This window comes from Arabidopsis lyrata (assembly GCF_000004255.2).
Source record: "Arabidopsis lyrata subsp. lyrata unplaced genomic scaffold ARALYscaffold_3, whole genome shotgun sequence".
Lineage (NCBI taxonomy): Eukaryota > Viridiplantae > Streptophyta > Magnoliopsida > Brassicales > Brassicaceae > Arabidopsis > Arabidopsis lyrata.
In genome coordinates this window covers 20,290,367-20,305,472 of record NW_003302553.1, presented here as the reverse complement: position 1 = coordinate 20,305,472, position 15,106 = coordinate 20,290,367, and the positions used below count along the sequence as shown (strand labels likewise).

Here is a 15,106-nt window from a genome sequence, read left to right as displayed (position 1 = left end):
CTGAGATCTCAAGAAGCTGCGAAGTGGAGGAGGCTGCCTGCTTGGCTCATTTGGAACATCTTCGTTTATCATTCCGATTCTGGAGAAGTCGGGCATAGATTCTGAACAGCGAAGATTGAACTCCATACCTACTAAAATGAAAAGAATGGTGAGGAGTAAAGGGAAATTGAGACAACAATTTATAGGAACGTCATATCCCTAACAAGCTGCGGATTCTATCCAAAGAATGGAGTGATTCGCGGAGAGATTTATGCCCTCGAACAGATCCTGCATTAAAAGACGCATCTCCGAGAATATTTGAAAAGAAAGGAAAGTTGCAAATGTTTCCATAGATAAAAAGGGGCCGAAGCCCATTACGAGTTTAAAATAAGGGAAGAAGTTAAAGAACATTTATGGAAGAGGCTCAGGAACAGGCTCCTTCATCGCCGGTTTAGTCTTCGAAGTGGACGCCTTGTTCTTGGCATCCACTTCGGAACGATCCCGAATGCGTTTCCGACAGGTGCTGGCCTCCTCTTTGTCTACTTCTTCGCTGTCAGATGGAACGGCGCAGACGGGGGCGTTCACGGGATCCGGGACTCCTTTAGCGCGAAGATACATCCGAAGCATCTTCGGGATCTCAGCGACAGAGTCAAAATTCCGCCATTCCCACTGAAAGGGATCACTTTCCAAGGCCCGTATCTTCCTCTCCACCCGAGCAATGCGAGCCTCGAGTGTTTGCCTTTTGAGGCCCAGCCGTTGCCTCTCTTCACACAAGCGACGGTGCTTGTCGGCAACCTAGCATAAAGATGAATGGATAAGATGAAACAAAAAGCTGTTGAATCAAAAACTTTAAATATTTACCTTGTCGATAAAGTCGCAAGCTTCTTTCTTCTCCTTTGAAGGAAAGTGAAAGACGGCGTGAGGGAAGAGAACGCCGGCCGGTTCAAAGCCGTCGCCGGACAAGAAAAGTGGGCTTCCGGGATCGATGGGGGCTACTTTCTCGTTTTCCATTCTCGAAATATTTCTCAAGTAAGATTCTAAAATAGTGTTCTAATAAAGCTTAGAAGTAGGTAAGCCTTTATTTATAATGATTTAGGGTTTGTCTTGGAACCATAAATCCAATAATGGTAGTGTGTCCGAGTGGTTTAAACCATTTTTGGAAATCGAGAAAAGGCAGTTATTGCATTAAAGACGAGCCGTTTTTCTTACTTATAAGAAGGGAAAGCGCAACCGTCGCATTAACTACAAAAGTTTCTAAGGCCCAAGCCCAATAAGTTTATCGAGTTGACTAAACCCGAAGTGGGGAACTCGCTTTAAGCCGAGCTCAGTTCTCGCATTCTAAAGAGAAAGGTCTGATCAACCTAAAAATCTCAAAAGCATAACCACAAGGCCACAAAAGGTTAAAAGCGGACTTTGCAAACCCGCATATAATTTTAACCAAACCCCCTTGGGTCATAACCTAGAAAGGTTTAAAAGCCTCCTCAGGCAAATATCTTGTTCAAAAGAAAATAATAAAGCCTCCTTAGGCAAAGACAAGTTCGAAATTAAGTTTTAAAATAAATGGGACAATTCCCAATTTAAAGTGGACGCAGCCACTACGGCGTAATATCCACCTCGGACCCTGGCTCAGCAACCGAAGTTTCGTTCACCTCCTTAGCTGGTGCTTGGTCGGATGGAGCTCTTGGTCCGCCCTTTACATTACAACCATCCTCCGGAGTGACCGCCGGTGTCGGAGGTACTTCGGGTGGGACAACATCCTCCGCCTCACTTGAACCTGGGAAGGACAGACCTAGTCAGCTTGTTTTTTTTTAAAAAAAAATACATAAGGTGAGGAAAAGGTAGTAAATGTCAGGAACCAAGCATTACCTGCCCAGTCTAGACCTGATTCACTTATAGGAGGCGATTCAGTGAAGAATTCCTCGAAGTCCTGAGGGTTGAAGGTCGAAGTAGGAAGAGCTGCCAAGCGACTCCGCTTTTCAGAAAGATTAGCCGACAGTTCGGTCCTCTCTTGCTCCTCGGAGAAATCTGTATCATGGATTTGATCCAGCAGGATCAGGTTGCTCTCGTGCTCCTTCATGTCTGATTCCAAATCAGACCTAGCCTTCTCAGTCTGCATGAATCGGATGGCCCCTTGGATCAACTCCATCCCGCGTCCCTTAACCTCCTTTCTGGCTTTTGATGCCGACTTCGCCAACTCGGAGTCACGCAATTTGGCAATCGCCTTGTACTTCGCGTTAAGCTCGATGAGTTGGTTGTTCAGGGAATCAGCGTTTGATTCGGACTCTTGAAGCCTACCCTGAACACCAGAAAACTCTTCCTGGAGCTTGAAGTTCTGGTTGTACTGGCCCTGCAGCTCCCCCTTAATCTTCGCCAGTTCGGATGTTAGATTGTCGACCTTGTCTTCCAGTTCGTGTTTGGAGCCGGTAGAAGAGCTTAACTCAGCCTCAAGAGCATAAAGCTTTTTCTTCCACGCGTCAATCTCTTTTTCCCGACCAAGGACCAGCCCTTCATAGTGTTCGATCATGTCGTTAAGTTCGCCGTGAGCCTGGTATTATACATAAACCCGGGGTGGCGAGTCAGTTCGCTGAATGGCAATGCAATAAAAAAAAATATATAAATTAAAACTAAACTAACCCGGGATGAATGATGAGCATGAAGCAAATATCGTTCACGGATCGCAGGGCGCCACTTGTCGAAGTCTGGCAAGATCGAACCCGATCGGGTCTTGAAGCACCGGAAAACGTTGCCTTCCTTCTCCATAGCTGCGAAGGAAGAAGGGTTGTAAAAATCGGAATCTTAATGGAAATAAAAACGTTGAAGACTGTGTGAATCACCAAACCTGAAAGCGATTTGACTTGAGGGACAAGAGCAGGTTTTAACCTCGAGGAAGCATCTCGAGATTCAGAATCTCCCTTTTTTGGAGATGCGCTCCGGGCAGTCTTTCCACTATCAGGCTGGGAAGAGGAAGACATATCAACCGGTCGTGGAGGACCCATTGGTTCAGAAGGAGGGGATGATCGAGGTGAGCGGTCAGTCCGGGCCCTTGACTTTTCCCTCCGCGGGGAAGAATCACTGCGAGAGGACTTGTCTCTCTTCCGGCGAACCAAGTTCTTAAGTGGTTCGTTACTAAAATCATCTCGGGGAGGACGAGGTGAATCACGGCGAGGAGATTGATCCCTCCGAGGAGAACGTGAGTCGCGACGATCGCGACGAGGAGTTAATCTGAAGGAAGCGACAGATCGGGCTCCCTCGGTGCTGCCATCATCAACCAGCAAGGTCCTACTGTAGTCCTTCTTGTCTATAGAAGTCGCGAGAAACTTTTTCTTCTCCTCGCAAGCCTCAGCCATCGGCTTGGAAAGCAACTTACGCTTGGCCGCAAGGGCCCGAGATGACATTCCCTGAGTTGAGGGAGGAGGCGGAATTTGGTGAAGATGACCAGGTGGACTCATCCTGAGTCTGTGGTTAGCTTCTAGGAATCGTTCAAGAGTGAAAGAATTCCAAAGGGTTTCCCCTTCAAGAATTATTTTGAAGAATTCGATGAACTCTTCAGATGGGAGAGTGGAAGCGACGAAAGCTGCGAAATGAAACAACGGTGTTAGTCAATAAAGATAAAGAAACAACCGGGAAAGATACGGGCGACCTAATCTCTACCGGGTTTCGCAGACCACTTCGAAGGGAGAAAATCTGCAAGATTTCCAATCGAAGCGGGAGTTTTCTTAATCAGAAACCAAGGATGATGCCAATTTTCATCCTTGTTCGGAAGATGTGAAATGATGTTCCTGTTGGCATTAGGATATGCTGAGAAATACCCCGTTTTCTTCGATGAACTTCTCACGCTTAGAAGCTCATTTAGTTCAGTAACTCCGACAACGTAACCGGCCTCCGCCGCGATTGTTATAATTCCAAGAATAGTACGGAGAAGGTTGGGGGTTAATTGAGGAAGAGCGATTTCAAGAGCCGCTAGGTATAGAACTAGGGCTTCGGGAAGAGGAAAGGTCAGCCCGCAACCCTTAAAATAGATCTCGTATACACAGAAATAGCCGTCGCGATGGTTTTCTGGGGACTCCGTAGGATCAGCTATCTGCGCCTCCGCCATAATTTCCGGTGGAATTCGGCAGAGCTCTTTCAATCGTTCGAGGGACTGAAGGGTGCAGGTGGATCTATAGTGCGGACCGGCAATATCGTTAGAGCGGGTGCACTCGTCATTGCTAGAACGCCTCTCATCAAACGACGGAGATTCGGGTCTATCGGAATCGGAAGTCATTGGGAAGAAAGAAAAATTCAAGATCCGGCGAAGAGAGGTTTTTGTGAAGAAAAGAAGAGAGAGGTTCTGATTAAAGTACAAAAGTAAAAGAAGAGAGTAATGGTGAAAAGAAGTTACCTCAAGCTAATGATGAAACCGCCTCGGAAGTTGTGTGGGAAGTGGGAAGGTTTTTTTTCCCGTTTTAATAGTAATTAATCAATATACGGTCATAATGATGACAGATGTCACTCGGTTAAAAATGGCTAGTGCCGAAATTAAAGGAGTGATGAGATTTTTGGCGGGAAATCAGAAAGATTCTCGAGCGCAATCTTTGGCCACTTGAGCATTTAAAGTCCTCCGAATTGGAATAGCACTTCGAAGAACTTGGGGGGCTAATTGTTGGTGTCGGATCCCGCACCAGAAGTACGAGACCAACCAAAGATTGCCACGTAGTCAAGATAATGGCCCATAAAGGATGAAGCTCATTGGACCCATGAGCCGAAGGAAAGGTCGAAGTGGTTATCACCACTTCGAGAATCCGAAGTGACTGCATTATGACATGAGTTCGGTGTAGAAGACACGGGTAAGACGGTTCAAGGACATTTGGGCCGAAAAGGCGAGGCCCACGAAGATCAGAGTCAACTCAAATTCAAACGTTGAGCATTAAAGTCAAGGAATCAAAACGGACACATTTAAGAAGGAATAATTGTACTTAATTACTCATTTTAATGTCGTTTCTCTATGTATAAATATAAAGGCCAATGGCCATGTAAAGGGGATCTTCCTCTGAAGAAAGAAATACTATAGCAATTTTCGTAGCAATTTATAAAGTTTTTACATATTCATTTTTGTCCCTCAAGAATAATCTTTCCTACTTAATAAAATACTTGAGTGTGTGAATCCGACATCCACACCCATCTAACCCCCTAATTTTATGAGACATTCTAGTAATTAAAGTCATTATTTGGGTTAATCTAGTAACTTTCCCTAATAACAATCTTAATAAATGTCTTTGTAGGTTGCGTTTTTTTCTTATAATATTTTTTCGAAGCCGGACATTAAATATAGAGGATAACTGATTTTTTTGTTTGTTTGAGTGTAGTGTTTATTAAACTCTACGTAGTACCGAAAGCTGCCCGCTGCGGAATCGAAAGTTCTCGGAAGCTTTCGGAATCTCCCCTCCGTGACGCTTCCGAAAATTCTGTTTTGGAATCTCGTTGGAAGCTTTTGTGATTTATTACAAATAAATAAAAATGTGAAATGATTTTTGATAGTTTTCTTATACAAAAAAATCTCAAAAACTAGTTTTGTAATTTATAAATTTTGCAAACTAATCTTTGAATTTTTTTAAAAAAATTTCATGTTTAGAAAAATAACAATGGCATGAATACTATTTGAAATATTGGAAGTTATTAACTAAATTAAATTCTAGAGACTTGAGTTTGATGATTTAATCAAACAAATCGATGAAACATATCCCATAAACCTCTATCTTCTGTTGTATTCTTTCACGTTTAGTGAAATGGAAAAGATTGGGAATATTACCAACTTTTGGAAAAACTATTTTGTTGAAAATGTCTTTGTAATTTACTTTAGTTTTAAATGTAAGTAACTTAAGCAAGTTGAATGTTAATTTTGTTCCGACTACACGTCCCCAACGGCCCAACCACAACTAATACTTTGAGCTTTTATGTTACATCATTTTATCGTCACTCAAACGTAATTAGAAGACAAATTAATGCTGAAATTGTACAAGATGATTCGTAAAATTATATGTTTGGATTCGTCAACGTTAATTAGTTCAAGTCGCAATTTAACAAGAGAAAAGTTTCTTCCACTTGAAAATGCATTGACTTACTAGTTAGTCAACGTCCTTCCACTAAAATAAGTCCAATGCATTTCCCTTTTTTTTCTTATGAATCCTCTCGTTTATTTGGTTTCTCACTTCTGTTCAATTTTAAATTTATTTTATTATCGGCTATAATTCAAACATTTACGGCCGTACCTTACTTTTTCACTCATGTAAATGAATGTAACATTGTGTGCTAAAAGGAAGAAATGTTAGTTCGATAATCATTCTTCTTTGTTATCAATATTTTAAAGAAAAAGGTGACTAAAATCTCACATTTTTCGGCAGTTTTACACCATCTCTCTCATATCTCCTCCTCCTATAAATAGCCAAACTCTAAAATTTCAAAGAACACCAACACAATCACTTATCAAATAGCTAACAATTCACAAGAAGAAGCAATGGCACACTCTCGTTTTTTGAACGTTTTTTTAGTCCTAGTGACCATTGCTTCCATATTCTCCACATTTGCTGAGGCCAATAGGGGCTTTGGGTGGGGTTGGGGTGAGCACTCCAACAATTCAAGTGGTTCAGGTTCAAACTCAAGGTCCGGATGGGGTTGGGGTTGGGGTTGGGGTCAAGGCTCCAACTATTCAAGTGGTTCAGGTTCGACCCCAGGGTCAGGATGGGGTTGGGGCTCTAGCCGAAACGGCTCAGGCTGGGGTTGGGGTTGGGGCGGGGTTCCCAACAATACACACAACTCGGGATCTGGTGGCTCGGGTTGGGGATGGGGCATGGGTCCTAACAACAATTACAGCTCGGGATCTGGAGGGTCGGGTTCGGGCTGGGAATATGGAGGTCATTCAAAAAACTATAATGCTACCTATAATGGACCTAGAAAGATCATAGTCGGTGGAGACAAAGAGTGGAATTATGGTGTCAACTACGCCGAGTGGGCGTCTAAGACTGCTCCATTCTTTCTCAATGACATACTTGGTGAGTCAATTTCTTTTTGAAATTATCTCACATTTTTTAGGAAATGCATATACTTTTGATGGCCGACTAATCTATCGCGGGCTAGACCTCTTGATTTTTGGGATTCGCAGAAAGTTTGTTTCTTAACAGTGTGGATAACCACTAAAAAAAAATACATCCATACATAAATATGTCTAGTTTGCAATTAAGTAGTCTGCATTATACGTTTCTACATTTAAAGCTTTTTATCAATGTAGTAATTTTGACAAAAATATTAATGATATGATCATCCGAGTGCAGTTTTCAAATACAACCCACCAGCCCCGTTCACGCACAGCGTCTACTTGCTTCCAAACCCATCGAGCTATGAAAAGTGTGACGTGAAGAAAGGCAAAATGATTGCATCCCCGAAGCAAGGTGCGGGAAAAGGCTTTGAGTTTGTTCTAAAACAGATGAGACCTTACTACATTTCGTGCGGGGAGCATGATGGTGCTCACTGCAACAACGGTACCATGAAGTTCACCGTCATGCCCATGCTACCCCGTTGGTAATGATGTGGTATTAAATCCAATTTCAACGTTAAAGTATCAAACATTGGATTTTCATTTCGTTATTGTGTCGTCAATAAATGAGACTACCATTATTTATGTGTCGTATCATATTCACATTTTGTTGGGATTGTTTGTGGTTTTGCTTTATGTCTTTATTATGAGATCACCATTGTTTGTATATTACCATATCCTATACTAATATTTGGGAAGTACATCCTAAGGATCATAACGTTGATTTTGTAAGAAATTACAATATATGCCATTAGAGAATTCTAATCATAATCATTTTATTCCATGTCACTAATATATATTTACGGGTCAACGGGTCAAACGGGTTTAAAGATATTAAAAGATTTTGTTTATATAATTCATATCATTTGAAAAAATATTTCTTCAAACGATTACACAATTAATATAATTCGAAAATGTTATATACTAATCTATTATTCGAAAATTTTATCGAAAATATTATTGAAAATGTTATATAGTAATCCATTATTCGAACATGTTATCAAAAATCTATATATACATTTTTGGAGAAGATTGGCCTCAAAAATCCTTTTACAATTTCAATATTGTACATTTAGTCCCTACAAATAAAATCTGAGAAAATATTTTTCTTAACCAAATTTACAAATAAATCTTAATAGTAAATAACATTAATTAGTTATAGCTGATTTACGGCAATATTTCCTAAGATTGCGATAACAAATTTGAGAGATTAATGCTATTAGAAAATAATTAAATGAAAATATTCAATAGGATCTTTCATTCTTAATTGGCTTTATTCCTAAAAATATTTAAACAAAATTTAGTTATTGATTTGCAAATATATAAATCGTATATGTAGTTATAACAAACAAATATTTTCAAATCAAATGGTTTCCTATTTGAATGCTAGAAAAAAAATGTAATAGTTTTTTAATGCCATATCTAAAAAAACACAATAAATTGATATATTATTCTAACAAATCAATATTTAATGCTAACAATAAATTAATTTGATTCACGTTTTTAATTTAATGCTAATAAAAATTTAATTTTTTCTAACGTTTTTTAGTTGTGGTATTAAAGATTTATTGCCAAAAATAAAATAAAATTTGAATGCTAACAATAAACATAAATGTAATCGATTTCTTTCCTATAAAAATGGTAATCTTTAGCATATTACTAGCATATTCCATAGCTAATTTATATTTTTTCCTAAATAAATTCCAAATATATTATATTATGAATATATTTTATACTTGCTTAGTAAGAGGTTTTCTACTCACTCAAAAAAAACCCTATAATTTTCTGAGAACACTATAAATACATCTAAGTCGCATTTTCTAATCTCACCAAACAATAAACACTTCTTTCAAGCCATGTAGAAATAAACACCGAACATGTAGAAATAAAAGTCAAGATTAAACGATTTTGAAAACAATAGTTTGTTTTTTTTGGGTGAATTCAATAGATATAGTACTAACACAGTTTTTGTTTCTTTTATTTTGTTATAAAACCTTTCATATTTTTTGTTTTGTGTTCCATACAAAGATTCTTTTGGTATTGACTAATGATTGAATTTGTTATGTCTAATGCAGATTTTTTTCTTAACTTTTCCTTGAAGTCAACAAGGCTACACTGAACATGGAGCTAGGGTTGTTGGAGTTCTTGCCATGTCTAGAGTAATTGGTGAGTGAAATCTATTGTGATTCGACTTTGTAAAACTATTTTATTCTGGTGGAATAGGCTTTGGACATGATTAGGTTTGAGTCGTTGACGGACAAGAGCAAGCTCGATGGTCAGCCTGAGCTATTCCTTCATATCATTCCCGACAAGACTAACAACACCTTGAACATTATCGATAGTGGGATTGGGATGACTAAGGCTGGTACGTAATTGATTTCAGTTAAAAGCAATTTGTATTGGTTTTTTGTTTATTAATATTGCATCCATATCATCAGCTTCAACAACTTGGTGGATCACATGGTAATATATTAAATCCTTTGATTGTTTGAATCATAGTTTTACGACAAGTAATATTTATTTTGGTTTATTGCCACGTTTGCAGTTGCTACACCTAAACAGATTAGAGATCTCATGAAGGTGAAGGTCGATGGTTTAACTAATGACGAAGTTAAAAGCCATTTACAGGTAACAAATAGTATAATCATTTTACGTTCTCACTATATCATAGATTCATAATTTTAACTTTCTTGATATTTATAGAAATATAGATTGCACACAAGAAGACCAGCTACTCCGGTAGTAACAAACGGTGGAGAAAATCCACAACAACTACAATTCATGGTGGTGGAAGGAATTTGGGTGCTGTCGCACGATACAACGAATAATAGAGTTTACGCTCTGGTGGCGGTTCAATCTTCACCGTCGGGAGAGAGAAGTAGACGGCGCTGCAAATCGCCGACAACATCTTCTACACACACCACACCGTCTTCCTCTATCATAGATAGTTCACGATTTGTATGAAAATTGGTTTTCTTCATTAATTTGTTTTGTAACCAAGAATGTTCGTTCGAGGTTTAAGATTTTTGAATAAATTTGTAACGATAGAGATACATTACACACAATTGAATAAAATAAGAATTTTGATCTTTCCAGTTTTATGATAATAATAATTCTTTGTCTCTTGATATGGCTAAATATCATAAAAGACTTTATATTTGTAGTATATAGAAATCAACATCTGATTTGGTGAATTATATTTGTTATACATGGAATTGTGCAATGTATAACACAACAAAAAAAAAAAAAAAAACTTAAACACTTAGTACTAATATTTATGTTAACCAAATTGTGAATCATTTTTATTTACTAACGTTTAATTTTTATAATTACTTTTCGCATGATCCATTACTATTATATATTTTACAAAGTAAACATGTAAAAATATTATCAATATATTATGAATAGATACTACACATAAAACATTTAAAGTATTATGATATTTAAATTCTATAAAATGTATAATATTAATAATATTTGAACTCTATAAAATTTAAATATATATATATATATATATATATATATATATATATATATATATATTATGGAAACCATTTTAAAAAAAAATTTAAATTGACTCAAATTATATTTCTTTTAAAGAAAAGTATTATTAAAAAGAAAAATAACAAAATGAGGTTTAATTTCACGGAAGGGAGTTATATGGTGGGACGGGTTTGAGTCGATATTAATACGGGACGGTATATATATCACAGGTAAAATCCTAAAATTAATAATAAAAATAATCTTAAATACTTAACAAAATAAACAATATTAAAAAATACAAATAAAAATTTAATTTTAAAGTTAAATAAATCGACATGCGGTATACAGCGGGGTAAAATCTGGTGATACTGGGCCAAATAAGTGAATTTATGTGGTTTTTTAAAAACAACATGATACTGGGCCAAATACAGTTAGAAGTGAGCAAACAAAACCCAATATAGCCCACGTAAAAACTTCAACACAATACAAATATATTTTGTTGTTATCAATGACACAATGCAATTATGAATACCTAATTGAACCAAATAATTTGTTAATCTCATATAAACAAAAATAGAATTCTAATGCAGCTAAATATATTTTATATACAGCTGTCAAAAAAAAAATATATATATATATATATATTTTATATACAATACAATATTCTCTCTTTCTTTATTACCAAATTATGTTTTTCAACCAAGTTAGATTAAACAACATTTAATTACTATAATAAAATAATCCAATATGATATGGAATATAGATTTAAAATTTATTATCTATATTATTATTTAAGTCTACAAATAAAATATACAGCCATTGTCAAATGAAATATACAACATTATATCCAAATAGTAATAAAAATAAAACATTAGGATATATTTCCTTTATTACTATTATATTATATTATTATTTAATTCTTCAAATAAAATCTATAATTTGATTCATACAAAATATTAAATCCCGTGCTGTATAGCACGGGTAATGATCTAGTTTTAATGGTAAAAAAGTAGCAAGGTTTGGTATTTTTATGACAAAAAATGACAAATTTTAATATTTGTTTGCCGTTGGTATCCGACTATATATCCGTTAACAATGTTACAATGATGTTACAAACATCAAAACCTCATCAATAAGCGCTGAGAAAAGGTGACTGTTGTATATAATATACATCTCATAGCCCATATATCATACATTTCACAAATAAGTCGAGAAAGACTCTTGCTTGAATATTTGACCAAAGAGAGAACCCTCCACGTATCTTGGAAATAAAATTAGGCTAAACTTGGAAATAAGTTTGAATTCTTCCAAGAGCCATCAATGTAGCAAAAATACCTAAAAGGACCAAGACGCACATAATTCAGTAGAGAATTGATATGATCCATAAATTGTGTCGACTCCCAAATAGTAGCCTTACACTATGTCAATTTGACAACAAGTTGTGGATCTATATCCATATTTTTTAGAGAAGATGCACAAAATAGTCAAATGTTTGTGGATAATTAACAAAATAGCATTATGCTACAATAACTTGTCGGAGAGCACATGTAATTACGTAAGTATCTTTCGTAACATGTTTTTCTCTCGAATTATATGTGATAGCATAAATATTTCTCTTTATCATGTTATTTATAAAGAGCATAATGGTATCTCTTGGAAAAAATATTCTATTTAGTTTAATATCTCTCTTTATCATGTTATTTTGTAGTAATACACGTGTTTGATGAATATCACATGTGATTTCTTTAAAAATTATTCTATTTCAGGTTAAATTTTTTCATAACAATATTTTTTATATAAAAAAAACTCTACATACATTGTGTTTTTTTTTTTTTTAAATCACTACTTTTTCTCAAATATCATGTCTTTCAGTTCAATACAACATATGAAATTTAAATGGTACATGCTATTTTCTAAAATCTCACGAAATTGTCTTGTCTTCTATTAAACTCGCAACAAACGAAGGGTGATTCTATTATTTCACTTTTTCTGAAAACGTTGGTCCATGAATATTTTGCAACAAAAACTTTTTTCTTTGCTATTTCCTTAAATTTTAAATATAATTTGGTTATTCCTTAATATTATCCTATTTTCTTATGTACCTTATTATTAGTGGTTTTCCAAATATCTCTTATGACAAGATTCATGCAGTTCAAGAAAAAAAAATCCAAAAAAACCCATCAATTTGCAACTTTGGGACTAATTTGGTTGACATGGCCAAATTAGTCTAAAAATCTATTTATACATTTTTGGTGAAGATTTGGCCTCAAAAATCCTTTTACAATTTTAATATTGTACATTTAGTCCCTACAAATAAAATCTGGAAAAAAATATATAAATATATGTCTTAATCAAATTTACAAATCAATAAATAAACTCTTAAAACATTTCCTATTTAAATGGTAACGAGATCTCAAATCCTAAAATATGGAAGTCATTTATTAGAAATTAAAACTCTTAATCATCATAATCTCGGTCATATCTACGAAATTTAAACAACTAACCAAAAACTAATCCTAATCAAAGCATAGATACCATTTTTGTTAATTCTTTTAAACGAATATTACGAAAATTTATCTAATGGAAACTAATAAAACCTCCAAATCGTTTTAATATCTAGATTAGCATTTAATTTAAATTGCTATCAAACCTAATCCGATCTAAATTACCAATTATGTTTCTAAAGAATATCTCATCAATTTGATTTACTCTCAAACTACCTTGAGTCTCAAGAATCTTACCTAAATTTCAACTCAATTAAGAGCCCGAGATTATGTTCCTATAATCTCGATTATGTTCCTATAATCTTGGTTTTATATTCTCCAATTTATGTATTCAAATCTAACAAATTCCAACTAATTAATACTAAATATATTTTTTTCCTTACGTAAGATCTAATTTGGTTATGATTTTATTAGATTTCATTTACTATTTACTATAATTTTCCCTCCTAATATTCGAGTAATCGTGTATATAGAAAACAATTAATACTCTAATCATAGCATATTCCTATAGTACAAACGATTATATATCTTTTATTCCAATTTCCAAATGGTATCAATTCTTTTTTGCTTGGCCATCAAAATACGCTTACATCTAATTTCGTCGAGTATAAATGCTTTGCACATATTGATAGCCTAGAGACATGAGTAGCGATGGCAACAATGACTGTAGAGACCTTTCTTGGAGTTTATACATGGTCTCTTTGGACGAGAAACCTTGCATTCATCGGGTTATGAAAGTGAGGCCAACAGTAACTCTCTTGGTGACCTTTTCTTTGAATATCTCTGCTTATACATGTAACAAAAGTGGTCTGCCTTCTATTAACATGTTATATGTGTTCAATTTTGTAGCCGGTAAAAATGTTATGCTCTGTCTCATAATAATGTTTAACCTTAATATTGCAGATCTAAACTCGCCGTCGTAATTTCCAGCACTCAGAACATAAAGAAGCTGTGATATTTCGCCTTCGAGTTGGGGCTCTGTTGCTTGGTAATGCACGTGACCTGTCCTTTTATACACTTTCACGAATTTATTTTTCCAGATCTTTATTTCTAAATCTTTTTTCTTCTCACATTATTAAAGGTACCTAATATACCAAAATACCATTAGGTCAATCGTTACAAAACCTCGATGCTTGCTTTTTACCATTCCACTCTTTATCAACACCCTGTCGAGGTAAGCCTTCTCTGCATATATGAAACGTAGTCTAAACATGGGCTTATTATAAAACATCACTATTCAACTCTTACATTATTGGTAAAAGGTACAAGCAATTAGGAAGGTCAAAGCTCAAGCAAATCAGTTGTACCGTCGAAGCTTCCATTGCCCACTTTCGGTCTCGCATCCTACAAGTTTAAATTTTCAGTATGGAGCCCAGAGAGTGACATGGACGAGAACCAGAGAGAGTCGGGACGCTGTTACGAACGGCTCAAGAGTGGCTCAGGCCGTTGAATTAGGTAACTCTATTGGACTTTAGATACATCATATCGAATAGTGGTTTGGGGCGGAAACGATAATATTTAGAGTCATTTCTAAACTCTAAACAAGGAGAGTGATAGAAAAAGTGAAATGTCTTTGAGCTACTTTTGTTTGTTTTTTAGAAGGGAAATGAGAATTTGTATAGTAAGCTATCACTTATTTAGAGAGTACAAGTCGGATTAGAGCAAAGAATGGTCCTGAACGGAGTCAGCGCTAACGATTTTGCCATTGAGATGCTTGGCGAGCTCCATAGCAAATCTGCTTTCCGGCGCCGGTGGGACTAGAAATCACAATCACCTTCTCTTTTTCAGACTTTCTCTTCTTCGTCCCGTTCAGAGGAACAGAGCAAGCGGTGGCTCCGCAGAATCTCCGGCGCAGTACAAGGCTTGGCGGTTGCAGCCTCAAGTAACACGTACGGCTCAATAATACACCATTGCTAATCACCATTATAAACGGATAAAGAAGCTTTGAACCTTAGAATTTGGAAGATAGCAGAAGTTTGCTAAGAATATAGGTTGATGGAAGGGAAGGATGACCTGCGCAAAAGCTCATCTCGAAGAGAGACGACGACATTGAGCGAGGGATTAGAGAACT

The 15,106-nt window shown here is 36.0% G+C and overlaps 3 protein-coding genes across 3 annotated transcripts; 2 read left to right on the top strand and 1 right to left on the bottom strand.

The window, feature by feature from the left end:
- Window positions 1–1,522: 1,522 nt before the first annotated feature.
- On the bottom strand, window positions 1,523–4,243 carry LOC110229739 (meiosis-specific protein ASY2-like). Its single transcript, XM_021030528.1, has 5 exons — window positions 3,631–4,243; window positions 2,819–3,553; window positions 2,614–2,774; window positions 1,846–2,524; window positions 1,523–1,753 (listed from the first exon to the last, which is right to left on the bottom strand). The coding sequence occupies exons 1-5, from the start codon at window positions 4,241–4,243 to the stop codon at window positions 1,575–1,577; spliced, it is 2,367 nt and encodes a 788-aa protein (XP_020886187.1). The 3' UTR covers window positions 1,523–1,574.
- A 2,062-nt stretch (window positions 4,244–6,305) lies between these two features.
- LOC9322047 (glycine-rich cell wall structural protein 2) lies at window positions 6,306–7,703 on the top strand. The gene is made up of 2 exons (XM_002885935.2): window positions 6,306–7,007; window positions 7,287–7,703. The coding sequence occupies exons 1-2, from the start codon at window positions 6,473–6,475 to the stop codon at window positions 7,535–7,537; spliced, it is 786 nt and encodes a 261-aa protein (XP_002885981.1). The 5' UTR covers window positions 6,306–6,472; the 3' UTR covers window positions 7,538–7,703.
- A 1,074-nt stretch (window positions 7,704–8,777) lies between these two features.
- On the top strand, window positions 8,778–10,138 carry LOC9322046 (transcription factor HHO3). Its single transcript, XM_002885934.2, has 3 exons — window positions 8,778–9,413; window positions 9,594–9,676; window positions 9,752–10,138. Exons 1-3 carry the CDS (start codon window positions 9,281–9,283, stop codon window positions 10,010–10,012), a joined length of 477 nt encoding a protein of 158 aa, XP_002885980.1. The 5' UTR covers window positions 8,778–9,280; the 3' UTR covers window positions 10,013–10,138.
- Window positions 10,139–15,106: the final 4,968 nt, after the last annotated feature.

Bases quoted from the DNA above. Each gene is read 5' to 3' on its own strand.
- LOC9322047 (XM_002885935.2), top strand. From the start codon at position 6,473: ATGGCACACTCTCGTTTTTTGAACGTTTTTTTAGTCCTAGTGACCATT. The intron at 7,008-7,286 runs GTGAGTCAATTT...ATCCGAGTGCAG, and splicing joins CTTTCTCAATGACATACTTG to TTTTCAAATACAACCCACCA.
- LOC9322046 (XM_002885934.2), top strand. From the start codon at position 9,281: ATGATTAGGTTTGAGTCGTTGACGGACAAGAGCAAGCTCGATGGTCAG. The intron at 9,414-9,593 runs GTACGTAATTGA...CCACGTTTGCAG, and splicing joins GATTGGGATGACTAAGGCTG to TTGCTACACCTAAACAGATT. The intron at 9,677-9,751 runs GTAACAAATAGT...TGATATTTATAG, and splicing joins AAGTTAAAAGCCATTTACAG to AAATATAGATTGCACACAAG.
- LOC110229739 (XM_021030528.1), bottom strand. From the start codon at position 4,243: ATGACTTCCGATTCCGATAGACCCGAATCTCCGTCGTTTGATGAGAGG. The intron at 2,525-2,613 runs GTTAGTTTAGTT...GTATAATACCAG, and splicing joins ATGCTCATCATTCATCCCGG to GCTCACGGCGAACTTAACGA. The intron at 1,754-1,845 runs GTAATGCTTGGT...TGTCCTTCCCAG, and splicing joins ATCAGGTCTAGACTGGGCAG to GTTCAAGTGAGGCGGAGGAT.